Below are 25,562 nucleotides of genomic sequence, written 5' to 3'. Positions count from 1 at the left end.
GGGGGAGTGTGGGGGTGTGAGTTCACACTCTGGGGGGGAGTGTGGGGGTGTGAGTTTACACTCTCAGGGGGGAGTGTGGGGGTGTGAGTTCACACTCTGGGGGGGAGTGTGGGGGTGTGAGCTCACACTCTCTGGGGGGGAGTGTGGGGGTGTGAGTTCACACTCTCAGGGGGGAGTGTGGGGGTGTGAGCTCACACTCCCTGGGGGAGTGTGGGGGTGTGAGTTCACACTCTCAGGGGGGGGAGTGTGGGGGTGTGAGTTCACACTCTGGGGGGAGTGTGGGGGTGTGAGTTCACACTCTGGGGGGGAGTGTGGGGGTGTGAGCTCACACTCTGGGGGGGAGTGTGGGGGTGTGAGTTCACACTCTGGGGGGGAGTGTGGGGGTGTGAGTTCACACTCTCAGGGGGGGAGTGTGGGGGTGTGAGTTCACACTCTGGGGGGGAGTGTGGGGGTGTGAGCTCACACTCTCTGGGGGGGAGTGTGGGGGTGTGAGTTCACACTCTCAGGGGGGAGTGTGGGGGTGTGAGCTCACACTCCCTGGGGGAGTGTGGGGGTGTGAGTTCACACTCTCTGGGGGGGAGTGTGGGGGGTGTGAGTTCACACTCTGGGGGGAGTGTGGGGGTGTGAGTTCACACTCCCTGGGGGAGTGTGGGGGTGTGAGTTCACACTCGGGGGGAGTGTGGGGGGTGTGAGCTCACACTCTCTGGGGGAGTGGGGGTGTGAGTTCACACTCTCAGGGGGGGAGTGTGGGGGGTGTGAGTTCACACTCTCAGGGGGGAGTGTGGGGGGTGTGAGCTCACACTCAGGGGGGAGTGTGGGGGTGTGAGCTCACACTCTCAGGGGGGAGTGTGGGGGTGTGAGTTCACACTCTCTGGGGGGAGTGTGGGGGTGTGAGTTCACACTCTCTGGGGGGAGTGTGGAGGGTGTGAGTTCACACTCCCTGGGGGGGAGTGTGGGGGTGTGAGTTCACACTCTGGGGGGAGTGTGTGGGGTGTGAGTTCACACTGGGGGGGAGTGTGGGGGTGTGAGTTCACACTCTGGGGGGAGTGTGGGGGTGTGAGTTCACACTCTGGGGGAGTGTGGGGGTGTGAGTTCACACTCTGGGGGGGAGTGTGGGGGTGTGAGTTCACACTCTGGGGGGAGTGTGGGGGTGTGAGTTCACACTCCCTGGGGGGGAGTGTGGGGGTGTGAGCTCACACTCTCAGGGGGGGAGTGTGGGGGTGTGAGTTCACACTCTGGGGGGAGTGTGGGGGTGTGAGTTCACACTGGGGGGGAGTGTGGGGGTGTGAGTTCACACTCTGGGGGGGAGTGTGGGGGTGTGAGTTCACACTCTGGGGGGGAGTGTGTGGGTGTGAGCTCACACTCTCAGGGGGGGGAGTGTGGGGGTGTGAGCTCACACTCTCAGGGGGGGAGTGTGGGGGGTGTGAGCTCACACTCTCAGGGGGGGAGTGTGGGGGTGTGAGTTCACACTCTGGGGGGGAGTGTGGGGGTGTGAGCTCACACTCTCTGGGGGGAGTGTGGGGGTGTGAGTTCACACTCTGGGGGGGGAGTGTGGGGGTGTGAGCTCACACTCTCTGGGGGGAGTGTGGGGGTGTGAGTTCACACTCTGGGGGGGAGTGTGGGGGTGTGAGTTCACACTCTCTGGGGGGGAGTGTGGGGGTGTGAGTTCACACTCTCTGGGGGGGAGTGTGGAGGTGTGAGTTCACACTCTGGGGGGGAGTGTGGGGGGTGTGAGTTCACACTCTCTGGGGGGGAGTGTGGGGGTGTGAGTTCACACTCTGGGGGGAGTGTGGGGGTGTGAGTTCACACTCTCTGGGGGGGGAGTGTGGGGGTGTGAGTTCACACTCTGGGGGGGGAGTGTGGGGGGTGGTGAGTTCACACTCTCTGGGGGGAGTGTGGGGGGTGTGAGTTCACACTCTGGGGGGGGGAGTGTGGGGGTGTGAGTTCACACTCTCTGGGGGGAGTGTGGGGGTGTGAGTTCACACTCTGGGGGGGAGTGTGGGGGGGTGGTGAGTTCACACTCTCTGGGGGGGAGTGTGGGGGTGTGAGTTCACACTCTGGGGGGGAGTGTGGGGGTGTGAGTTCACACTGGGGGGGAGTGTGGGGGGTGTGAGTTCACACTCTGGGGGGGGAGTGTGGGGGTGTGAGTTCACACTCTGGGGGGGAGTGTGGGGGTGTGAGTTCACACTGGGGGGGAGTGTGGGGGGTGTGAGTTCACACTCTGGGGGGGGAGTGTGGGGGTGTGAGTTCACACTCTGGGGGGAGTGTGGGGGTGTGAGTTCACACTGGGGGGGAGTGTGGGGTGTGAGTTCACACTCTGGGGGGGAGTGTGGGGGTGTGAGTTCACACTCTCTGGGGGGAGTGTGGGGGTGTGAGTTCACACTGGGGGGGAGTGTGGGGTGTGAGTTCACACTCTGGGGGGGGAGTGTGGGGGTGTGAGTTCACACTCTGGGGGGGGAGTGTGGGGGTGTGAGTTCACACTCTGGGGGGGAGTGTGGGGGTGTGAGTTCACACTGGGGGGGAGTGTGGGGTGTGAGTTCACACTCTGGGGGGGAGTGTGGGGGTGTGAGTTCACACTCTCTGGGGGGAGTGTGGGGGTGTGAGTTCACACTCGGGGGGGAGTGTGGGGGGTGGTGAGTTCACACTCTCTGGGGGGAGTGTGGGGGTGTGAGTTCACACTCTGGGGGGGAGTGTGGGGGTGTGAGTTCACACTCTCTGGGGGGAGTGTGGGGGGTGTGAGTTCACACTCTGATGCCCCCAGCTGGATCTGCAGGCACAGTTGAGATGGAGCCGCACATTTTAACGGCTTCAGGCCTCCGGCTGGCCCGTATGGCCGGCGGGCACACTTTACAACGGGGAAAGGGTGTGCGCGGCGGGGAGGCGCCGCTTGGCTGGCCACCGATCCTACCAAGATGTCCACAGGCAGGCCTCTTCGGAGAGCCCCCCCCTCCGGCAGAGACCGGGCCCTGAGCTTTGCTGAGGACCCGAGCGGCCTCTCTCCAGCAGAGGAAGATCTGGAGCTCCGGGAGCGGCCAGGGTGCAGCGGCCGTGCCTGGGCCTGCCCCCAGCTCCCTAGGGAGGAGAGCGTGGCCTGGGGACTGGGGCTGGCGCGGGCGGCCACCGCCGGGCGCCCGGGGCCGGGCGCCTCCGCCTCCACTCCCGTCGCCACGGCGATGCGGGTGGCCTCTTTGAGCCCGGGCTATTTCTGTCCGGAGACTCGCTGTCCTGCCGGCTGAGTCACCCTGTGTACACCCGGCCGCGCGGGGAGCAGGCCCACCCGCCTGCCCCGGCAGGACCCAGGGAGCCCCCACCCCGTGGACTGGAGCCTTCCCCTGTCTCTGGGGGCAGCTTCGCGGGTGTCGGGGTGCCGGGTTGGCGCGGGGGGGGGGGAGGGGAGGCCCCTCCAGTCCCTTCTGAGCTGCAGCGCAGCCTGCTTGACAAGGGGAAACTGAGGCTCGGAGCAGGTGTGCATCTTCCTCTGGGAGCCACCCACCGGAGAAGCCCCCCAGCCCCCAGGCGGCAGGGGCAGGGCCCGCGCCGCGAGGCCGCCCCGCTGCTCGGCTTTCTGGGCTGTCCCCAGGGCCGCTGCCCGCCCTGCCGGGCCTCCCAGGGTGTCCGGGAGTGTGCCGGCGTGCGTGCCTGCGCGTGCGTGCACGTGTGTGTGCAGATACCTGTAGCAGACCATGCACACGCTCCAGACACCACGTCACCAGACGGGTTGGTGGCCAAGCTAGCCTGGTGCCTGGGTCCCCCTCCCCTAGACTTCTCCCCGCCCCAAGCGGGCAGCGGGCTCCAGCCCCTGCGGTGGAGGAGACGCCAGTCCCAGGCACCACTCCAACTGTAGCCAGCCGGGGCCTGGCAAACCCAGAGCCACCCACGGGCAGGGGGCAGGTGGTGCGGGTGGGGGGCAGGGGCGGGGGTGGGGGTGGGGCTGGGGGGCAGGGGGGGGCGGCTGGCAGGAGGACCCTGGAGGCCCAGGCCGGCCGCACCGCCCCAGAGCAGGTGGTGGATGGAGGGAGGGCGCGGAGCACGCTTCCCACTGCTCCACCGCTCCACGCGCTGGCCCTCAGCCTGGCCTGTGGGCCTTGGACAGAGCACAGGAAGCCACCGGCGCCCAGGCCCATGAAAGGCCCCTTTGGCGGGCAGCTGAGCACGGAGCTGGGACAGCAGGACAGCGGCCGCGCTCTAAGGGAGACGGTAACAGGGAGGGAGCCGGGGGTGCGGGTCTTCACGGCACGCGGGGACCCCCTCCTCCACGGGGGACCCCGAGCTGCAGGGGTGAGCGGGGACCCCCTCCTCCACGGGGGACCCCGAGCTGCAGGGGTGAGCGGGGACCCCCCTCCTCCATGGGGGACCCCGAGCTGCAGGGGTGAGCGGGGACCCCCTCCTCCACGGGGGACCCCGAGCTGCAGGGGTGAGCGGGGACCCCCCTCCTCCACAGGGGACCCCCAAGCTGCAGGGGTGAGGGGGACCCCCTCCTCCATGGGGGACCCCGAGCTGCAGGGGTGAGAGGGTCAGGGTGCAGTGTGTCTCCCGTGGGGCTGCTGCCTGGCTCACCTGGAAGGACACGGGCCTGGCTCTCTGGCCCGGCCAGCTGGGTCAGGTCTGGGAGTTCTGGGGGGGCTTGGACATAGCCTCAAGTTTGCAGGCTTCCTGGGGGCGGGGTGGGTCTGCACCCAGCAGAGGCCACAGGGAAGCCCCGGGGGGTTGACCTGGCCTGCTGCCCAGAAAGAGATCCTGCAGCCCCCGATGCTGCTTGTGAAACCAGGCAGGGCCCCTGGCCAGGAAGGAAACGGAGGCCCAGACCGAGGGCCGTGTGGAGCGGGGTCTTGTTCTGGTGGCCTCACTGATCTGTGACCCCGTTCCTGGGGCTCCTCTGGAGGGGAGGCCCAGAGCGGGAGCTACAGACTATTCCCACACACACTCCAGCGTCCTGAGCCTCTTCTGTGTCTGCTAGGATGGGGGCGGCCTGTCCCCTAGGCTGGGCCTCAGAAAAGGTCTCCCCCAGGGCCAGCTCTGAGGGCCTGCCCTTCCTGGAAGAGCCTGAAGAACTTCCTGAGAGAGCCTGTCCCATGGTGGCCACGCCCATCCCATGGTGACCACGCCCACCCCATGGTGGCCACGCCCACCCCATGGTGGCCACGCCCACCCCATGGTGGCCACGCCCACCCCATGGTGGCCACGCCCACCGTGGCTCTGCCTAGCCCATAGGAGCCTGGGAGGTGGGCGGACAGAGCTGCCCTGGCTTCCTGACCGTCCAGCTAAGGGGCCTCTAGTCATCTCCTGATCCAGGGAAGGGCACAGTGGGCACGTGACCCCCCCAGGGCCTCTCCTCCTCCCCTGCCCCTCCCCTGCAGGTCTGACTGTGATGGCAGGCCCGGGCCTCATGGTCCTGGCCCTGGTGCTGCCCGTGGGAGCCTGGACGGGCCTGGGGCTTCTGGGTCAGCCCTGTGTGCCCTGCTGCCACCAGGCCAGGTCCCCGGCTGTGGCCTCCAGGCCGGATGCCCGGGCGAGCGCCGGAGACCCGTGGGCAGGACCTCCCCGCGTGCGCCCCACCATCGACATCACCATCCTCAAAGGTGAGTGGTCATCCGGGGTGCAGATCCCCCTAGGCGGGGCCCAGGGGCTGGTCCACACATGCTCCCTGCTCCCACCGGCCCCATGACCACCACCTAGGCCATAGCGTGTGCAGTGGCATCTCATGGTCTGCCTGAGGGGCAGGGCTAGACCCCCTTACAGAGGAAACCGAGGCCAGGAAGCACTAAGGTGAAGGTCAGCCGTTGACCCGGCCTGGCCCCTGACCTGCAGCTTCCGCCCGCTCCCCTGCAGGAGAGAAGGGCCAGGAAGGCGTCCGCGGCTGCTCAGGACGGAGCGGGTAGGGGGGGTCTTCAGGGACCCTGTGGGCAGTCGGGCCACAAAGGCCAGAAGGGGCAGGCGAGGCCCCCGGGTACCCCCTGCCGGTGCCCCCACACGGCCTTCGCGGTGGGCCGGCGCGAGGGGCTGCAGCGCGGACGGCTTCCGGGCGGTGCCCTTCGACACAGCGCTGGTGAACGTGGACGCTGCCTTCGACCTGGCCGCGGGCCGCTTCCGCTGCACCGTGCCCGGCGTCTACTTCCTGAGCCTGCACTGCACACCTGGAGCTACAAGGAGGCCTACCTGCACATCATGCTGGACCAGCGGCCCGCGGCCATGCTGTACGCGCAGCCCAGCAAGCGCAGCCGCATGCAGGCCCAGAGCCTGCTGCTGCCGCTGGCCGCCGGCAGCGCCGTCTACGGGGAGGCTGGAGACCTGTACGTCACCTTCAGCGGCCACCTGGTGGCCCCCGCCACCCTGCTCTAGAGGCCATACCCCCCAACCCCCCCCCAGACCCAGAGCAGAATAAATGCCCAACTTCCAGCTGTGTGTGGTGGTTGGCTGCCACAGGAGCCGGGTGGATCCATGGCTTACCTCTGTGGGTCGGCCACGCGCCGCCGCGCAGGGCTGGGGGGGGGGCTGGTCCTGGGAGAGCACGGGGTGAGTGACGCTTGCAGGGTCCTCTGTCTGTCAGGAAGTAGGGCCTCCAAGGGCGCCGGCCTGGGGTCGGGCCCATGGGGTCCGCCCCACGCCTGGGCCGCACTGGGCCTGTGTGGCAGCAGGGCCCACGGCGGTGCGGTGACTGGGCCGTGACCCCCTGCAAGGACACCCGTGGCCCTGCTGGGCTCACGTCCTCCGTCCATCACCTTCACACGGAAGCCGTTGAGATGGCCACGCCCCCGGCTGCCCTGATTGCACTCTCACCGACCCTCCTTGGCCCTGCCGGGGGCAGCCCAGCCCCCGAGGCGGCCGTGGGAGCCGCTCACGCTGCACTTTGGCCCTGGGCCCTGGGCTTGGGCCTGGCTGCAATGGCTGGAGCTGCCCCGGCGCCAGGCAACCTGCGGGCATCCACACCCATTGCCTGCACGAATGGGAAGCCCGGGGCAGAGGACCCCGTAGAGACCAAGGCGCCCAAATAGGAAGGGGCGGGGACTCCTGGGCTCCTGTGCCGGCCCTGCCCCCTCCGCCAGGTCTTCATCTCCCTGCTGATTGAGCACCTCCAGCTTTCTCCATGAGAGGGAGCCTCGCTGGCTTTTCTGCTTGGGATGTGCAGGACCTGCCATGCTCCTGATTCCAGCCTCCCGCTCGGCTGGGATGACCGTCATGGTCTGTGCATGCCCAGGTTGGCCTCAGACCTCGAGCCTCTCAATCTGAGCCCCCCAAGGAGGTGTGAGCCATCCCACTCCTGCAAGGATATGATAAGCAAGACGCACACACCGAGAGAGGACGTGTGCTAAAATGACTCCGCGATCACCAAAGCGTTTGCAAAGGAGCGTGCTTTTCCCGAGGGTGGACCCCTGTTTTGGAAGGGGTGTTCCCGAAGGCCCATCCTTCGGGGCGGAAGGTGGCTGGGTGGCAGAGCCCTGGGCCCAGGTTTGATCGAAGAAGAGACTGAAGAAAAGCCACTGGGGCACACCTGCGCCCCAGCTGCTCAGGAGGCGGAGACCGGAGAGAGCGCGGAACAGCCACGGCAGACAAATGCTTAACCCTCACTTCCAAATAAACCAGCAACAGACGGCCGTGGAGACGTGGCTCGAGTGTGGAATGCCCGCCACGGTGACGCTGCCGCCCGCACGCCCGCGCCTGGGCCGCGTCTGCTCCGTCCCGCGTCCTCCCTTTGTGCCTCAGTCTCTCCCAGGTGACTGCGAGGTGGGTGGAGGCCCCCTTCCTCTCCCAGCGGCCCGGGAGCCGCTCCGGCTGCAGCCACAAGAGCAAATGTCACAGGTCCAGCGGGTCCACGGCACCGGCGTGGGCAGACATGGACGGACGGGGAGGGAGGGAGGCTCTTCTTTCTGGAGGCCGCAAGGGACTCAAAATGCAAAAAAAAAAAAAAAAGATCTGGAAGAGGCCAAGCTAGAGTCAGGATGGGGGTTGCTCTGCAGAGACAGACGCCGGAGGGAGGCCGAGCGATAAGGCCGCTGTCCTTGCGAAGAGGAGACAATCAATGCCAACCTTGCCCTGGGCTCCACCAGGCCCCAGCAACCGGGAGATGGGGGGAGCCCCCCCACCGCCCAGCTGTGCATGCTGATTTAATCAGCACCGCGCTCCTGGCCAGGAGAGCACTGGGACCCACACGTGTGCCCGTGCACGGGCCCGCCAGCGTCCAGAGGCCCGAGTGGGCCGGGGGACAGGCCCCCACACTGGAATTCCAATACAAAAATACAACTACATCACCACGCGGAACTCGCACCGCGTGGAGCGCTCCACTGGGGGTGGTCGGTGGGAGCTGTTCAATGCATCCCCAGGCTGCACCCCGCGCTCCAGCCCTGGGGAAGCGGGGGGCTGCGGCAGTCCCGGGGCCCTGCTGCCCCTGAGCTGTCCCGGAGTCCCGGGAGCTAGGGGTCAGCGCCCGACCCCTCCTCGCGCCTCGGGCAGCCGGCATTCGTCCGGGCTGCCCCTTGGCTATCACGGGTAACGCTTGTAGGAGGACGGAGGCAACGTGTTGGGCGCCAGGTGGCGTCTCTACCACGGAGAAGCCTCCCAGCCCCCACCTCCAGCGCGGCCGGGACGCGGGCAGACCCCCCTGCCACCTGTCCCCAACCTTCACGGAGCACAAGCGGCCAGGGGAGGGTCGCTGCCACCGCGGGGTGGGAGTCGGGAAACTGCCAAGCCCACTACACCGGAGGCCACGATGCCCGGTGAAATGCTGTGACCCGCTACCCACCGGGGCCCAAGACCACCCGGCACGCGCTGCGCCCAGCAGGCCCGGCCCCCAGCCCGCCCTCCCCACACCCTCAGCACTGGAGCTCGGGGCACAGGCCCCAGGAAACGGGGTGGGGGTCCCCGGGCTCCCCTGTGATGGGGGTGTTGGTGCCCTCAGCCGGAGCCGGTGGCGGCTACGGCAGCCCCCCCCGCCTGCACCCCACCCCACCCAGCAAACAGACACCTCCATCCCCCATCCTCGGCCCTGCCCTGCAGGCCGGATTTCCTGAGCAAGGTCACTTGAGCGCTGGAGCCTGGCGGCCCATAAAACCCATCGAGGCGGACAGAGACCATAAAGCTGGCCACCCAGGATGTTTGCTCTGTGGCCCTGCACGCCGCAGCCGCAGCCCGGTGCTCCGCGCCACCCTGTGCCCCCGGGCTGGCGTGGAGGCCCGTGTCCCTGCGCAGATCCGCCCGTGGCCTCCCGCCGGACGCCTTAGGGGGTGTCTGGGCCCTGGTTGCTGACTCTGTCCCCTTGGGGCCCTGGGTGCATGTGTCTACACATACCAGGCAGTGTTCCCAGGACATACATTCACCATAGAACCTTCCAGAACACCCCGCAGGCTCCTCGGAACACTCTGGGGTCTCTCTCTCTTCGCGGTGGCCCTGCCAGGGGACCGATTTCACCAAGGACTGTGCTCTTGGGGCCCCATCCCATCCGCCACAGGGCCAGGCGGCCTGTCCACCCCGGTGGCCCAGGTTCAGCACGCTGGCCACCCCGCGGAGGCCGACCCGCACGGAGCCTCCACCGGCAGGCCCGCCCCAGAGGAGCGTGGCGCCCCCGAGGCCGGGGTCCCGACGGGGCTGCGGGCACATGGGCTCGGGCCGGAGACGTGGCAGGATGGGGGAGACCCCAGGCCCCATGAAGAGCGGGTCCAGACACCTCTCCCTCCCTCCACACAGCTGGGTTCCTCCTGTAGGCTGGGGTCCCCCGGGGGGGGTGAGGGGACGCGGGCTCACGTCTAGACTCCCCACAGAGTCTTGAGTCAAAGCTGACCTGGGCTCTGGGCTGGAGGCGGACAGCTAGGGGGCGTGAAGATGGAAAATGGCCACCAGGAGTCCAGACTCAAGCGTAAGGCCATCTACCCACAAAGCCATCGTGGGGGAAACGAAGCCCGATCGACTCGGGAAAGTGTGGGACTGTGAGCTTACAGCAACTACAGGACGTGTTCCTTCACAGGCTTCCCTGAGAGGAAGGGACCAGAGTCATTCAGGGGAACGTGAGGCGGTAACTCGGAACTGAGACCTGGTGGAGGCAGCTCAGAAAGGTGGTTTTTAGAAACACAGGAGAGCCGTCCTTGCTTCGAAAAGAGACAACAGGATGCGTCCCTTCCTGAGGGCGCATTCCTCGCCCCAAGAATGAGCACTGTCTGTCAGGACGTATGCCTTCCTGGGAGAAATGTGGCCCAACGTAAGCCACACGCCCCAAAAGGCAGACAGCAGGGCACCTCCTCACCCCACGGAGAAGGAGCTGTTTGATGGGAAACTCAGAAAGCAACACCCGGTGTGGTGAGAGCAAAGACAAAGCGCATATCTTTCCATCACGTCGAAGCCTTGCCCTAGAAATTCCCGCAGCCCAGGGACTGTGTCAGTGTGCGTCTCTCCGCGGGAGAGAGGCTGCCCCTGCCCTTCTGCTGGTCTGCTTTTTGCTGCTTGCCTGTGGGCCTACTGTTACTCAACAAAACTCCGCAGTTCTCTTCACCCTTGTTCTCACCCCAAGTGAGGAGTTCTACATTGAAAGGGAAGCCTGGCTGAGCCCCACCTGCATCTGGAGCCCAGGTGTCCTGGGGCCGGCTGGGCTGGGGAAGGCCTGGTGTCCCGGGGCAGGCAGGGGCTGGGCTGGGGAAGGCCTGGTGTCCCGGGGCAGGCAGGGGCTGGGCTGGGGAAGGCCTGGTGTCCCGGGGCGGGCGGGCAGGGGCTGGGGAAGGCCTGGTGTCCCGGGACAGGCAGGGGCTGGGCTGGGGAAGGCCTGGTGTCCCGGGGCGGGCGGGCGGGCTGGGCTGGGCTGGTCAGGGCCACTCAGGGTCGCCTCATTCTCCCAGAACGCTTCAGTGTGCCTTGTCTCCTCAGTGTTTGCTCTGGGAAAGAATCAAACATTTATTCTCTCGTGTATCGGGGAGCGGCCTCCTCACAAGAGCGTGCACCGGGGCCGGGCTCTGCTGGGTCCCAGCCCTGCCCAGTCCGTGTGGTCAGGCTCCGGGGCTGGGGGGCAGCGGTGGGGGTGCGGCTGGCCTCATCCGGCGGGGTGGGGGATCCCCAACTCATACTCCTGCGTCTTCTCCTGGCAGCTTCAGCAGCCTGAGGTGCTGGGGACCCCAGCGGGGTGTGACTGGGGTTCTTGGGGGGCTGTGGCCGGGATGGGAGGGGGCAGGCTCCCCAGGATCGGCGCTGGCTGGTGTTTGCTGCGTGCACAGCTCGCTCCGGGGTCTGCCCCTCACCTCCACCGTGGAGGCCCGGGGTCAGAGGGGCCACCCTGGCTGGACCAGGAGTGGTGTGTCGGGTGGGGGTGCAGGCAGGCTCCGGGGGCTCTAGCAGGTACCTTGGGGGTTCCTGGGCACTGGCTGCCCCAGGGCGGGCCCTCGGGGGTTCCAGTGGGCACTGGCTGCCCCAGGGCCGGCCGCGGTCCTGTGCCCGTCCCCCACGTAGCCGCAGGGGCCGTGGGGCTGCTTCTCTTCAGAGGGCAGCACCCGGGACTGACCGTGTGGCCCCGCGATGAGGGGCGCGGGCGACACGCGGGGGCCGGGCAGGTCCAGCCCGGCCTGGGGTGCAGTCACCAGTTCACAGCGTTGGTCAGAGCCCTCGCGGGGGCGCTTCCCCCATCCCGGGAGGCTGGCGGGGTCAGGCCGGGGTGGGAGCGGAGGCGCTGGGCACTTCGGGCAGGCCGGTGTCCCTTCTCCGAGCCCCCAGCCTAGCACAGCAGGCTGAGGGGCAGCTGACCAGCCCCCACACCTTGACCTGTGTCCACCCACAGCCTGGGCCCGTCTTCATGGCCCCTCTGAGGACCCCGAAGCGCACCCCACGATCTGGAGGCCGCCGGCTCCCCAGGCTGGATGGCGGAAGGCCTCACAGTGTGCTGGTCTGCATGCGTCCGTCAGCCTCGCGGCCCCGGGGCGCCTGCGTGCTGGCCGGCGGCCGCCCGCTCTTGTCCGGCCGTGGCTCGGTGGCAGCGTCTGCGTCCTCGGCACCGTAGCCTCTGCGGAGGCACAGAACCTTCCGGAAGCTCTGGCGGAAGTTGTCAGAGAGGAAGCCGTAGAGCAGAGGGTTGGCGCAGCTGTTGGCGTAGGACAGGACCACCACGAAGAAGTAGAGGCCGGCGGAGGCGGGCTCCTCGGGCAGCGCGAAGGCCAGGTTGACGATGTTGACGATGAAGAAGGGCAGCCAGCAGCCCACGAACACCGCCACCACCACCAGCACCATGCGCGTCACCCGGCGCTCGGAGCGCCGGCGCCGGGCACAGCCCGCACGCGAGCCCGCCGCCTTCACCTTGGCCACGATGAGCAGGTAGCAGAGGCAGATGACCAGCAGCGGCCCGAAGAAGCCCAGCACGGAGGTGTAGGTGATGAAGGCCGCGCCCCACAGCCCCACGGGCTCCGGCCAGCTGAGGTTGCAGGTGCCCCAGCCCTCCTGGACGTCCGCGAAGACCAGCAGCGGCAGAGCCATGAGCAGGGAGAAGGCCCAGATGGCGGCGCTGGCCAGCTTGGCCACCCGGGGCCGGCGCCAGCGGGCGGAGCGCAGCGGGTGGACCACCGCCAGGTAGCGGTCCACGCTCATGACGGTCAGGCAGAAGATGCTGGTGAACTGGTTGACGCCGTCCAGCGTCATGACCAGGCGGCACAGGACGTGGCCAAAGGGCCAGTAGGAGACGGCGTTCTGCGTGGCCAGGAAGGGCAGGCCGGCCATGAGCAGCACGTCGGCCACAGCCAGGTTGAGGATGTACACGTTGGTGACCGTCTTCATCTTGGCGTGGCGCAGCACCACGTAGATGACCAGCGTGTTGCCGCCCAGCCCCACCGCGCACACCAGCAGGTACAGCACCGGCACCAGCACCGCCCGCGCCCCGGCCGAGGGCGCCGGCCCGGCCACCGTCTGGTTGTGGCCACCTCCAAGGGCCGAGGAGGCATTCCAGCCCAGGGCTCCAGCCGGAAACAAGGGCTCCATGGTGCTGCCCAAGGCCGAGTCCCAACCTGCGTCTGTCCTGTAAGAGAAGGGGACGGTCAGCACACTCGGGGATGGTCAGCTCACTCGGGGGATGGTCAGCTCACTTGGGGGATGGTCAGCTCACTCGGGGAATGGTCAACACACTCCTCGGGGGATGGTCAGCACACTCGGGGGATGGTCAGCTCACTCGGGGGATGGTCAGCAGACTCGGGGGATGGTCAGCTCACTCGGGGGATGGTCAGCACACTTGCAGGATGGTCAGCACACTCCTCAGGGGATGGTCAGCACACTCGGGGGATGGTCAGCTCACTCGGGGGATGGTCAGCACACTCGGGGGATGGTCAGCACACTCGGGGGATGGTCAGCTCACTCAGGGGATGGTCAGCACACTCCTCGGGGGATGGTCAGCACACTCGGGGATGGTCAGCTCACTCGGGGGATGGTCAGTGCACTCGGGGGATGGTCAGCACACTCGGGGGATGGTCAGTGCACTCGGGGGATGGTCAGCACACTCGGGGGATGGTCAGTGCACTCGGGGGATGGTCAGCACACTCGGGGGATGGTCAGAACACGGGGGACGGTCAGCAAACTCCTCAGGGGATGGTCAGCACACTCCTCAGGGGATGGTCAGTGCACTCGGGGGATAGTCAGTGCACTCGGGGGATGGTCAGCACACTCGGGGGATGGCCAGCACACTCCTCGGGGGATGGTCAGCACACTCGGGGGATGGCCAGCACACTCCTCGGGGGATGGTCAGCACACTCCTCAGGGGATGGTCAGCACACTCGGGGGATGGTCAGCACACTCCTCAGGGGATGGTCAGCACACTCGGGGGATGGTCAGCACACTCCTCAGGGGATGGTCAGCACATTCGGGGAATGGTCAGCACACTCCTCGGGGGATGGTCAGCACACTCGGGGGACGGTCAGACACTCGGGGGATGGTCAGCACACTCGGGGGATGGTCAGCACACTCCTCGGGGGATGGTCAGCACATTCGGGGGACGGTCAGCACACTCCTCAGGGGATGGTCAGCACACTTGCAGGATGGTCAGCACACTCCTCAGGGGATGGTCAGCACACTCGGGGGATGGTCAGCACACTCGGGGGACGGTCAGCACACTCAGGCATTCCTTCTTCCTGTCCTGCTGGCCCAGACACCGCCCGCCCGCCCGGTGGCGGCAGGTAAACACCATTAGTCACGTTCAACTGGGCCAGGAATCACATCAAGCAAATTGTTTGGAAAACGAGGTGGGAGAGGAAGGAGCTGCCGGGGCGGTGGAGCCGCGGCGGGCGGGCGGTGGACGGCGGGGACTCAGGAGGCAGGCCGGCTGTGGGTAACTCCGTGGCGGCCCTGATCTGCACACACACACACACACACACACACACACACACACACACACACACACACACACACACACACACACCCCAGTGGCCTTGGATCCTCTGAGAGGCTCCGCAGCCCCCAGCACAGTGCTGCAGGAGAGTGACGGTGGCCCACAGGCCTCCCCGTCCCAGCGGCCGCGGGCCCCAGGGCTCTGGAGGCAGCAGGGCAGGGCAGGGGGGCCACGACCTGGCTGAATGCCCCCCACACCCAGCAGCACGCACAGTGCCGTCCCGCTCTGCCCCGCGCTAGCTCCGCCGGCCTCCCTCTGCCAGCGGTGCTCTGTGAGCCGGACACGCACTGGGCAGCCCCGCCAGGACGCAGCGCCGCCCTCCACACCAAGGACAGGCCTTCCTTCCGCCGGGCAGAGGACCTGCGCAGGACGAGCAGGACACGGTGGAGGCGCGGGGGCTGCGGGTGTGGGGCTGCGCCGTCGTCGGCCTGCTGACCTGGAGCCCTGGGTTCAGCCGCTCAGCAAATCTTCGGTGGCTCAGGTCATCTCACCCAAGGATGCTCCGACAGCTCCCGGGGAGGGCCCAGGCCTGGGGATGCCAGGGACGGGCCAGAAGCCACTGCACTTCAACCACAGGAGGAAGAGGTCCACGGGAAGGGAGCGCGCAGGACAATACCCCCAATCCCAGCGACAAACCCCTCCTCCACGACCCCACGGCCACTTCCTCATGTGAAGGCGTGGATCACCTGCGGCGCTCACCTGCGGCCCCCACCCCACCCCCACCCTGTGGCTTTAGCTGCCATCCGGGAGCTGCCTCTCCTGGGGGGAGGGGGCAAAGTGCCCTGGGAAGCTGCCCCGAGCAGCGGGCAGGGCCGGGGTGCGCTCTCCAGGCCAGGCCCTCAGCGCACGCTTGATCTGAAGTCTCGTTGCAGTAGATCTTACCTCCCAGGCTCATCTGGGACCCTGCCCAGGTGCCCAGTGCCCAAAGCTGCAGAGGGGCTTCCCAGGTTGACCCCCCCCCGCTTGGTCCCCGGTCTCTGCCATGCCTGTAAATGCTCATTCCCCAGTACAGTTCAGAGCCGCAAAGAACAAAATAGGCCATGGAGCCATGACTGCCTCTTGGAAAATAATTCAGCAAGAGCCATTATTTCTAAGAGCAATCTTCTTAGTCACAAAAAATGACACGCTCATGGGAAAATCGCCCGGAGCCCTTTCCGGTTGAGGGGGATTCGGTGAGGGAGGCGCTGGTCCCTGGGCCTTGGGCTGGGACAGGGGCTGCCTGGCCAGCACAGGAACAGGCCCCACGCGTCCACGTCACCCCGGCACTGTCTGGGGATCCTGGGTGAGCTGTGGCAGCCTTGCCAGTGGGTGCCAGGGCCTGGGGGCTGCAGGCCAGGCCGGCCTGGCAGGAGCTGGGCAGTGGGTGACGCTGCCCGGCCCAGGCTGCCTGCAGGGGGAGCCCGTCCCGGCATGCATTTGCCTCTGCCTCCTCTGCGTCAGCCCCTTCCTGTGGCCCTGGGGACCCATTCCTGCCTCCCCCAAAGTACTGCAGGCCAGGGACTCGTCTGCCCCAGCCTCCTGGGGAACCTGAGGCTTGTGTGGGCAGTTGGGTGTTCACGGTGGGGAGCCCAGGCCTGGCCGGTCAGAGCCCCGGGATCTGCGTGCCCCAGGAGGCATCTGAAGACCACTGAATGAATGAGAAGGCCTGGGCATGGCCTCTGCTGGCGCTGCCCGGGTCGGGTCAGGGCGTGCCCTTCCTCCCACCCACACCACCAAGCGGCCCTGGCCTCAGAGGACCCGCAGGCAGCCTTCTGTCTGGGGGCGCCTGGCACCTGGCGTCACCTCCCCTCCCCTGGGGTGGACACGGGGGCAGGTGTGTCCCTGGGAGAGGAAGGGCGGGCAGCCACAGAATGTTCCAGCACGTTCTGGGCTCTCCACGGAGGGGCACTGGCGACCTGGGCTGGCTGGGGCCGGGTCCCCGCGGGCAGGGCGCGCCCGGCCTCCCCGGCCCGGCTCCCGGCTCCCTCCCTAGTCTTCGCCCGGGCTGGAGGCGAACCCGCGGGCCGGACCCTCCGCTCCCCGGCGGGGTCCGCACAGCCCCCCCCCCCCCGACACCGCGGCCTCCGGGTCCCAGGGGCCGGCGAGGGGGCGCGCGGCGGCTGCGGGAGATCCGGGTGCTCTGCGCGCCGCCCGGGGTCGGGGCGCAGGCAGGAGCGCGGGGTCGGGGCGCAGGCAGGAGCGCGGGGTCGGGGCGCAGGCAGGAGCGCGGGGTCGGGGCGCGGTGCCGGGATCGGGGCGCAGGCAGGAGCGCGGGGTCGGGGCGCAGGCAGGAGCGCGGGGTCGGGGCGCAGGCAGGAGCGCGGGGTCGGGGCGCGGTGCCGGGATCGGGGCGCAGGCAGGAGCGCGGGATCGGGGCGCGGTGACGGGATCGGGGCGCGGTGACGGGATCGGGGCGCGGTGACGGGATCGGGGCGCGGTGACGGGATCGGGGCGCAGGCAGGAGCGCGGGTCGGGGCGCGGTGCCGGGGTCGGGGCGCGGTGCCGGGTGCGGGAGGCGGCGGGCGGGGCAATAGACTCACCTGCCCGAGGCGACCGGTGGCCCAGCCGGGTGCTCGGCTGCTCTGGGCGCCGGCGGGCTGGGGTGGGGCGGAGCCGGCACCGAGCGCGGGCAGGGGAGGGGCTGGGGGCGTGGCCTGTCGACAGGGGGCGCGGCCTGTGTGTAGGGGCGTGGCCTGCCTGCAGGGGCAGGGGCGGTCCGCGGGGGCGGGGCTGGCTCGGAGGGGGCGGGGCCTGCCAGCGGGGCGGGGCGGTTTGGGGGCGGGGCTGCCCTGGGGGCAGGGCGGGCTGGGGGGCGTGGCCTGCCCGCGGGGCGGGGCGCGGGGGCGTGGCCTGCCCGCGGGGCGTGGCCTGCCCGCGGGGCGGGGGCGGGGGCGTGGCCTGCCCGCGGGGCAGGGCGCGGGGCGGGGCCTGCCCGCGGGGCGGGGCGGGGGCGGGGCCTGCCCGCGGGGCGGGGCGGGGGCGGGGCCTGCCCCGGGGGCGGGCGGGGGCGGGGCCTGCCCCGGCGGCGTCTCCCGCGGGCTTCTCCCTCCCCAGATCTGGTCCCCACGCCGCCCCCTTTCCCACGTGGGGGCCGGGCCTGGAGTCCCGGTCAGGGGACAAGCGTGGGCCCTGGAGGTGTCTCCGGGGTCACTGCGATGGGGGCAGCGGCCCGGCCCCCACCCAGGGCTCACCCCGCCCCAGGGCGGCGGGCAGCGAGTCCCGGGTGCGGAGCTGCTGCGGTGGAGACTGGAGGAGAACGGAGGGTCTCCTCCGAGGCACTGGACTGAGAGATGGGGTCCGGACCCCGCCCAGCACAGGGGGGAGCCACCGTCACCCTGCCCCGCCTCTGGGGATCGGGCCCCAGAGAATGGCAGACCCCCAACACCAGACCCCAGACCCCAGACACCAGACACCAGACCCCCAACACCAGACACCAGACCCCAGACCCCAGACACCAGACCCCAGACCCCAGACACCAGACCCCCAACACCAGGCCCCAGACACCAGACCCCCCAACACCAGACCCCAGACACCAGACCCCAGACACCAGACCCCCCCAACACCAGATCCCAGACACCAGACCCCAGACACCAGACCCCCAACACCAGACCCCAGACACCAGGCCCCAGACACCAGACCCCAGACCCCAGACCCCCCCAACACCAGATCCCAGACACCAGACCCCAGACACCAGACCCCAGACACCAGACACCAGACACCAGGCCCCAGACACCAGACCCCAGACCCCAGACACCAGACCCCCAACACCAGGCCCCAGACACCAGACCCCCAACACCAGACCCCAGACACCAGACCCCCAACACCAGACCCCAGACACCAGACCCCAGACACCAGACCCCCCAACAGCAGACCCCAGACCCCAGACTCCAGATACCAGGCCCATTCAGAACCTTCGGGAACTCATGCAGGGTGGGGCTGTCCCCGGGGGAGGCTGCTCTGACTCCGGGTGCCCGTGCCCTGGGCAGGAGAGTGGCGGCCCGAGGCTCAGGTGAGGCGAGGCTGCGGGGACCCTGCCGGGGTCCACCCTGGCACGGGGAGGATTGGCGGCTGCCGGGCGTCATGGCAACGGGGCGGTGGCCCTGCCACGCCTGTCCTGGCACCCCACACCACAGTACATGCCACCCCAGCTCCAGAGACTACCAGACACACGGACCCTGCAGTTATTCAGGCCCCATCACGCAGAAAAGATCAGCAGCTTCCTATTAGAAAGATGCCATTTATGGAAGGAACCGGAGCCTTGTCCCCTCCCCTGGGCCCCAAGAAGACAGAGCTGGGGCTCCGGGGTGGCCTCCTCCAGTGCCAGGGCCCCGGCCGCACCCGTGGGCCTGTCCCCGTGGGTCTGGTGCCGGGCCCGGGCGCATGGCTTCCCAGGGCCTCCGGGCTCCTCAGGGAGCTCACAGGACGAGGCCCCCTTCCCAGGGGTCCCCGTGGAAGGTGCTGGGCGCCCTGTGACTGGGATGTGGAGGAGGAGGCCCTTGCTGCCCCCCCCCCCAGCTTCGCCTTTGCCTTTCCTTGCGTTTTGGCGTTGACCCGTGCCAAGCTTGTTCAAGTCGCTAATATCCGGGTCGCAGGCCAGCTGGAGGAGCACGTTTTCCTCGACGTATTCAATCAATCCACGATTCCATCGATATCCATCCATTTCACTCGCTGGATGCAGATGGAACGCTATCTTTTCCTAACATGCAAGAACCTAGGGATTCATCCACGAGTTTCACTTGCCATTTGAAAGTCTGATGGCGTTCGGAGACGGGAGTTCTCATCAGAGAGCAGGTCATTAAACACTCCGCAGGGGAGCACGGAGCTGGGCTCTGGCTCCTCAGCTGGTGATGGACAGACACTGCAGGCCGGTGGGCGGGGGGGGGGACGTCCTGTCCACCGGGTGCCTCCCAGGGGCCCCAGGCCCACACCTGCCAGGCTGTCCTCGGCCACTCCGCAGCCACACCGTGAGATAGACAGCCCTGGAGAGACGCAGCCAAGCGCCAGAGCCAAACCTGCGGCTTCCCGGAGACCACAGCTTCTGGCCAGCGCGCCTCTTCCTTAAAACCGTGCAGCCCCGTGCGATGGCTGACACCTATCTTCCCAGCCTACTCGGGAGGCAGAGTTTAGGAGGAGGGAAGTTTGAGGCCATCAGCTTTCTCCAGGGCTGGGCCTTCCCTCCTCACAAGCAGGGAGGAGGCTGGCGGCCGGCAGAACCGCGGGCCCCTGCCTGTCCCTTGACTCGTGGATTCTCCGCGGCCATCACTGGGAAGCAAGGGGCTGCTCAGGCCGAGGACAGACTCCAGAGACACGGCCGCCCGCCGGGAAGGGGCTCCCCCCATCAGGCCCCCACCTCCTCCTCTTCCCAGGCCCCATGTTGCTCCGCCATGCACCCCAACTTTCCCTGTGCCCCAGCTCTCCCCCCTCCCAGCTCCGGACTCCCTTCGGGAATCCAAGGGCAGCGGCTGCTGCCGCCCAAGGGTGCCGGGCCGGCGGCCTCTGGCACCACCTGGTGGCCGCCGTGATGACCGCATGGGCCCAGCGGGGAGGGGGGTCTCCAAGGGAAGGCAGCTCAGCCAGGAGAGCTTGCGCTAGCCCGAGGGCAGAGGCCTCCCCCGCGGGGTGTCTCCCGCGCTTTCCTTCCCAGCAGGCCCTGCGTGTGGCCGGGAGTCCGGTCTTTCTGTGTCCTCTTGGCTCCGCTCCACCCCTCCAGAGGTGTCTGCCCCCCTCCTCCCTGCCCCCCCCAGCCCCAGCCTGTGCGGGGCCTGCGCAGGGGTCGGTGTCATTACCGCCCTCCAGCGCCCTCTGGTGTGGTGGCGTGGACAAGCAGGAGAGGGCAGGGCTTGTGTGGGCCTCCAGTGGAGGGGGGCCCCCGCAGCCCCAGGGCAGCCCGTGGTCCTCTCTGACCTGCGTGCTCACCGACGCCACCGCGCTGCCCCGGACTCCGGACGTGGTGGTCTGTGCCCGGCCGCAGTCTCTTGTCAAAGCCGGGAGTGGCCCCCACCCCGTGTCCAGGGGACCGCCGGGCGGCTCTGCCCCTCCCCCGTGCCTGTCTCCGTGTGGGCCTGGTTCCGGGGGCCGAGCCGCCCCCTCCCGGCCTCCCTGCGCCTCCCCAGGGGGCAGGGGCTCAGACGCACCTCTGACGCTGTGTTCCGGGTGGGCTTGTGGCCGGGGGCCTCCACCCCAGGCCCCAGAGCCCCCAGAGCCCCACAGCCTCTTGGCCACCTTCAGAATTTGCGGGCTCTGACACTGGGGGGCGCCCAAGCCATTCCCAACGCACCCCCTGCACCCAGCCTGGCCCAGGCTCAGACCGTGGGGGCAGGATGGGAGCCCAGGACGGGCTTGGAGCCCTGGGGACCTTCATGATCAGGATCCCATATCCAGAGGGAAATCCTGAGTTTTCAGGACAAGACTCAGGGCCCAGAGGTGGGCTGGCAGGGAAGGGGCGGGGCGGGGCAGGGAGGCGGGGGTGGGGGCCGGGCCCCGCCGACCACCCCCACTCTCCGCTGGCCTCACCGCCCCAGGGCGGGCGGCCCGGCCCCAGGCCCAGCCCCCAGCAGCTGTCTGGCGCCCCTCCAGCGCCCGCGGGCGCCCCTCTGCCAGGCTGGCCGCACCTGCCACAGCAGCTGGTTCAAAATCCCCAAATCCCGGCACACCGGCCGCCCAGCTCGGCCGCGGCCAGGCCCGCACGTCCCCCGCCCGGACGGCAGGCCCGTCCCTGGCTGGAGCGGCTGTCAGGGCCCGGGCCAGGTGAGCAGGGGGAGGCGCCTGGCCCTGAGGTGCAGGGGTGGCCTGGAGCCCGCGCGGGCGTCCACTCCCTGTGGCCAGCCCTGCGGTGTGGCAGCGGACGTGGACGGCCGTGCTGGGGAGAAGACGGAGGGGGTCTGCCTCTGCAAGGGAGGCCTGGCTGCTCCCCAGCTCACCCACCCAGGCTCATCAGCTCAGGCCATGGGCACCACGGCCCGCTCCGTGTCAGCTGGAGGTGCCAGAGGGAGGGAGGGAGGAGGGGCCGGCCGGCTGAGGATGAGGAGGTGACTGCTGCCTGCCAGGCGGTGAGCACGCGCTGCCTTCCCACTTCCCAGGCCTCAGGGGTGAGACTGTGCAGTAAGCACTTTATCACCCTCGCTCTGGGGCACTCAGTGACAGCACCTTCGCTCTGGGAGTACTCAGTGACAGCACCTTTGCTCTGGGGGCACTCAGTGACAGCACCCTCACTCTGGGCACTCAGTGACAGCACCCTCGCTCTGGGGGTACTCAGTGACAGCACCCTTGCTCCGGGGGTACTCAGTGACAGCACCCTCGCTTTGGGGGCACTCAGCAACAGCACCCTCGCTCTGGGCACTCAGTGACAGCACCCTCGCTCTGGGGGTACTCAGCAACAGCACCCTCGCTCTGGGGGTACTCAGCAACAGCACCCTCGCTCTGGGCACTCAGTGACAGCACCCTCGCTCTGGGTACTCAGTGACAGCACTCTCGCTCTGGGGGCACTCAGTGACAGCACCCTCACTCTGGGCACTCAGTGACAGCACTCTCGCTCTGGGGGCACTCAGTGACAGCACCCTCGCTCTGGGAGTACTCAGTGACAGCACCCTTGCTCCGGGGGTACTCAGTGACAGCACCCTCGCTCTGGGCACTCAGTGACAGCACCCTCGCTCTGGGGGTACTCAGTGACAGCACCCTCGCTCTGGGGGTACTCAGTGACAGCACCCTCGCTCTGGGCACTCAGTGACAGCACCCTCGCTCCAGGGCCTGCAGTGCTGTGCCCCCCTTTGCTCCCCCCCGCATCTGCAGCCGCTGTCACTGGCTCCCACGGGGCCGGCCACCAGGGCCGGCCTCCCCTGGCTCCAGAGTCTCCGGCCCAGCTGCTGCAGAGGGCCCCCCGTCTGTCCTGGGGGTCAACAGCTGCAGCCCCGGAAGCCCCCCGGACCCCTGCCAAGCAGGGCACCCCCGCCCGGCCCGGCTCCCTGAGGGTGGTGCTTCTCGCCCAGTCCCAGGCCGGGCCGGGCCCGCGTCGGGGTCTCCAGGCTCCGTGGGGCGGGGGCGCCCCATCCCCTCCACCAGGACACGCAGCGGCAGGCAGAGCCCAGGACCTCCTCACCCCTCGGCGCCCTCCGCCGCCCCGCGTCCGGACGCCAGCGCACCCTGTCGGGGGCCAGGCCCTCTGCCGCCCCGCGTCCGGACGCCGGCGCACCCTGTCGGGGGCCAGGCCCTCTGCCGCCCCGCGTCCGGACGCCAGCGCACCCTGTCGGGGGCCAGGCCCTCTCTGGAGGTCTCTGCCCCCCTCACAGCCCCGCTCCCCCGTGGCCGCTGCCTACGCTGCGTGCCCTGCTGTGCCAGGGGAGGAGCCCCTCAGCCACTGGTGAACCTTGTCACCCTCCTGCCCTGTGCTGACCCCGTGACCTCCCCCCCCCCCCGCCAGGATCGCCTCACACCCGAGTCCAGCCTTGGTCAGCCCAGCCCCACATAGCGCGGCCTTGCCCTGGCCGAGGCTTCAACGTGGCAGCACCCTAGATGTGGGTCCTTCCCCCGACCTCTTCCCGTCCTTTGGTCCCCCCCCCCCCGTCCCCCCTGCCCGGCCTCCAGCCCCTCCTCACACCTCCTTTGCTCCTGTCCCCACCGCCGGCTCAGCTCGTCAGCTGGACCCTGGGCAACCCTCCTCCCTGCCATTTTATTGGATCCTCAGGGTCCTGCTGGTCAGCCATGAACAGTGCCTGGAGACCAGGGAAACACACCTCTAACTGATGCTGGGCCAGGGAGAGAGACAGACAATGACAGAGCAGACAGACAGAGACAGAGACAGAGAGACAGGGCAGAGACAGAGAGAGACAGAGACAGAGACAGACATCAGAGACAGAGAGACAGAAGCAGAGACAGAGATAGACAGAGACAGATAGAGATAGAGAAACAGAGACAGAGACAGAGATGGAAATAGACAGATTGAGACTGGGGGGGGGCCTCCACCAAGGACACCTGGAGTTGTGCAGCCGTGAATGGCAGCCGGGCCGGGCACCTTGGGACTCCTAGGGTGCTGGTGTCGGGAAGGGGCTGGCGTGACGGCGTGACGGCGCACACCTGCCGTCCCGGCACTCAGGACAGCCAGCCCGGGTGGTGTCAGGGATCCTCCTCCTCAACAGAAAGAAGAGGGGACAGTGGCTCCCCGGCCCCCCAGCCTGGTCCTCTCCTGACCCCCGGGACGGAGGCCGGGCCAGACACTGGCCCCTGGGAGGCTCCTGAGCCCCTGCTCGCCCACACCGGAGCCCCCACCCTGTGCCCCCTCCTGCCGGCCACCCCAGAGCCTCGGGTCCGGCTCCTGGTGGTGCCGGGCCGGGCTGCGCGGGCCAGCGGCACACAGGTGACCGCTCCTCCCGTGTGGCTTCACGGGACAGCTCCCGCAGGCCCCGGCTTCCCCCCGAGGGGACCAGGGCTCCGAGAGGCGGCTGCCCGTGCCTGGGCTGGGGTTCACTCATTCAACCGCTTTGCCGGGGCCATTGCTGCCCCCGGCCTCTCCCTCCCAGCCCCCCTCACCCCCCCGGCCTCTCCCTCCCAGCCCCCCTCGCCCCCTCACCCCCCCAGCCTCTCCCTCCCAGCCCCCCTCACCCCGTCACCCCCCGGCCTCTCCCTCCCAGCCCCCCTCGCCCCCCCGGCCTCTCCCTCCCAGCCCCCCTCACCCCCTCACCCCCCGGCCTCTCCCTCTCAGCCCCCTGCACCCCGTCACCCCCCGGCCTCTCCCTCCCAGCCCCCGTCACCCCGTCACCCCCCAGCCTCTCCCTCCCAGCCCCCCTCACCCCCTTACCCCCCGGCCTCTCCCTCCCAGCCCCCCTCACCCCCCCGGCCTCTCCCTCCCAGCCCCTGTCACCCCCCCGGCCTCTCCCTCCCAGCCCCCTGCACCCCCTCACCCCCCCGGCCTCTCCCTCCCAGCCCCCTCACCCCCTCACCCCCCCGGCCTCTCCCTCCCAGCCCCCCTCACCCCCAGCCTCTCCCTCCCAGCCCCCCTCACCCCCCCCGGCCTCTCCCTCCCAGCCCCCCTCACCCCGTCACCCCCCGGCCTCTCCCTCCCAGCCCCCTGCACCCCCCAGCCTCTCCCTCCCAGCCCCCCTCACCCCCCCCGGCCTCTCCCTCCCAGCCCCCCTCACCCCCTCACCCCCCCAGCCTCTCCCTCCCAGCCCCCCTCACCCCCTCACCCCCCGGCCTCTCCCTCCCAGCCCCCCTCACCCCCCCGGCCTCTCCCTCCCAGCCCCCTGCACTCCGTCACCCCCCTGGCCTTGCTTTCCTGTGGAGCGAGTGGTTTAGCTGTTAAGACCTTCGTGTCAGCACATGGCTCTTCGTCCGCCCCGCTGAGCCGGCGCCCGAGGGGAGCTGCTCCGAAGCTCTGGGCTGCCCTGTGGCTCTGGCTGCTCCGTCCTGATCCACCTCTACCCAGGTGAGGAGACCGGCCCAGGGGGTGGAGCCCCCGCCCAGCTGTCCCCAGTGGTTTTCAAGAGAGTGCTGCTCACTTCTAGCACCATCCATGGGACCTGCCACTTGGGTGAACCTCCAGGGACCAGAATTGAAGATCTCACACACACAGTATGCAAGCTCATGCACACACACACACACAAACACACATGTGCACAGTCATGCACGCACACACATGCATACATGTGCAAGTCATGTGTGCATGTGTACATATATGCACACAGGCACACAGTCGTAATACAATGCATGTACACATGTACACAGTCACATATGTACATATGCATGCACATACACACATGTGTACACACATGTGCAACACATGCACAGCCATGCATGCACCCACACGCATGGCACACCGTCACACATGCATGCACACGGCACACAGTCACACTTGTGCACGCAGTCACACATACACACATGTATGCATACACACCTGCACATATACACTCATGTGCACATAGTCACACAATACATGCATGCATGCACACAGCACACATTCACACACAGGCACGTACATGTACACACAGTCACACACCTACATGTACACACAATCACATACATATACATGCATGTGCACGACACACATTCGCACATGCACATATGTGCACATAGACACACATACATGCACATGCACGCACGTGTGTGCGCACTCACACATGTGCACACAGTCATACATACATGCGTGTCTGCACACACATGTGCACACCGTTGCACATACACACACAGCCCTGCACAAAGCTCAGGCAGCCAGTTTCCTCTGAGCTGGTCAGGACAGGGCCATCGCTCAGCACAGCAGGGCCAG

General features: G+C 68.2%; 2 protein-coding genes across 2 annotated transcripts; one reads left to right on the top strand and one right to left on the bottom strand.

The window, feature by feature from the left end:
* Nucleotides 1–5,368: 5,368 nt before the first annotated feature.
* C1qtnf8 (C1q and TNF related 8) lies at nucleotides 5,369–6,339 on the top strand. The gene is given in 4 exon segments (XM_070019701.1): nucleotides 5,369–5,583; nucleotides 5,844–6,002; nucleotides 6,004–6,122; nucleotides 6,125–6,339. Coding segments are annotated over 4 exon segments (708 nt in total).
* Nucleotides 6,340–11,838: 5,499 nt separating this feature from the next.
* On the bottom strand, nucleotides 11,839–12,933 carry Sstr5 (somatostatin receptor 5). Its single transcript, XM_070019700.1, has one exon. It carries the CDS (start codon nucleotides 12,931–12,933, stop codon nucleotides 11,839–11,841), a length of 1,095 nt encoding a protein of 364 aa, XP_069875801.1.
* Nucleotides 12,934–25,562: the final 12,629 nt, after the last annotated feature.

Source organism: Dipodomys merriami, unplaced genomic scaffold, assembly GCF_024711535.1.
Source record: "Dipodomys merriami isolate MVZ:Mamm:240054 unplaced genomic scaffold, mDipMer1.0.p SCAF_137, whole genome shotgun sequence".
Taxonomy (NCBI): domain Eukaryota; kingdom Metazoa; phylum Chordata; class Mammalia; order Rodentia; family Heteromyidae; genus Dipodomys; species Dipodomys merriami.
The sequence above is the reverse complement of the archived record's forward strand: the minus strand, read 5'-3'. Positions and strand labels throughout refer to the sequence as shown.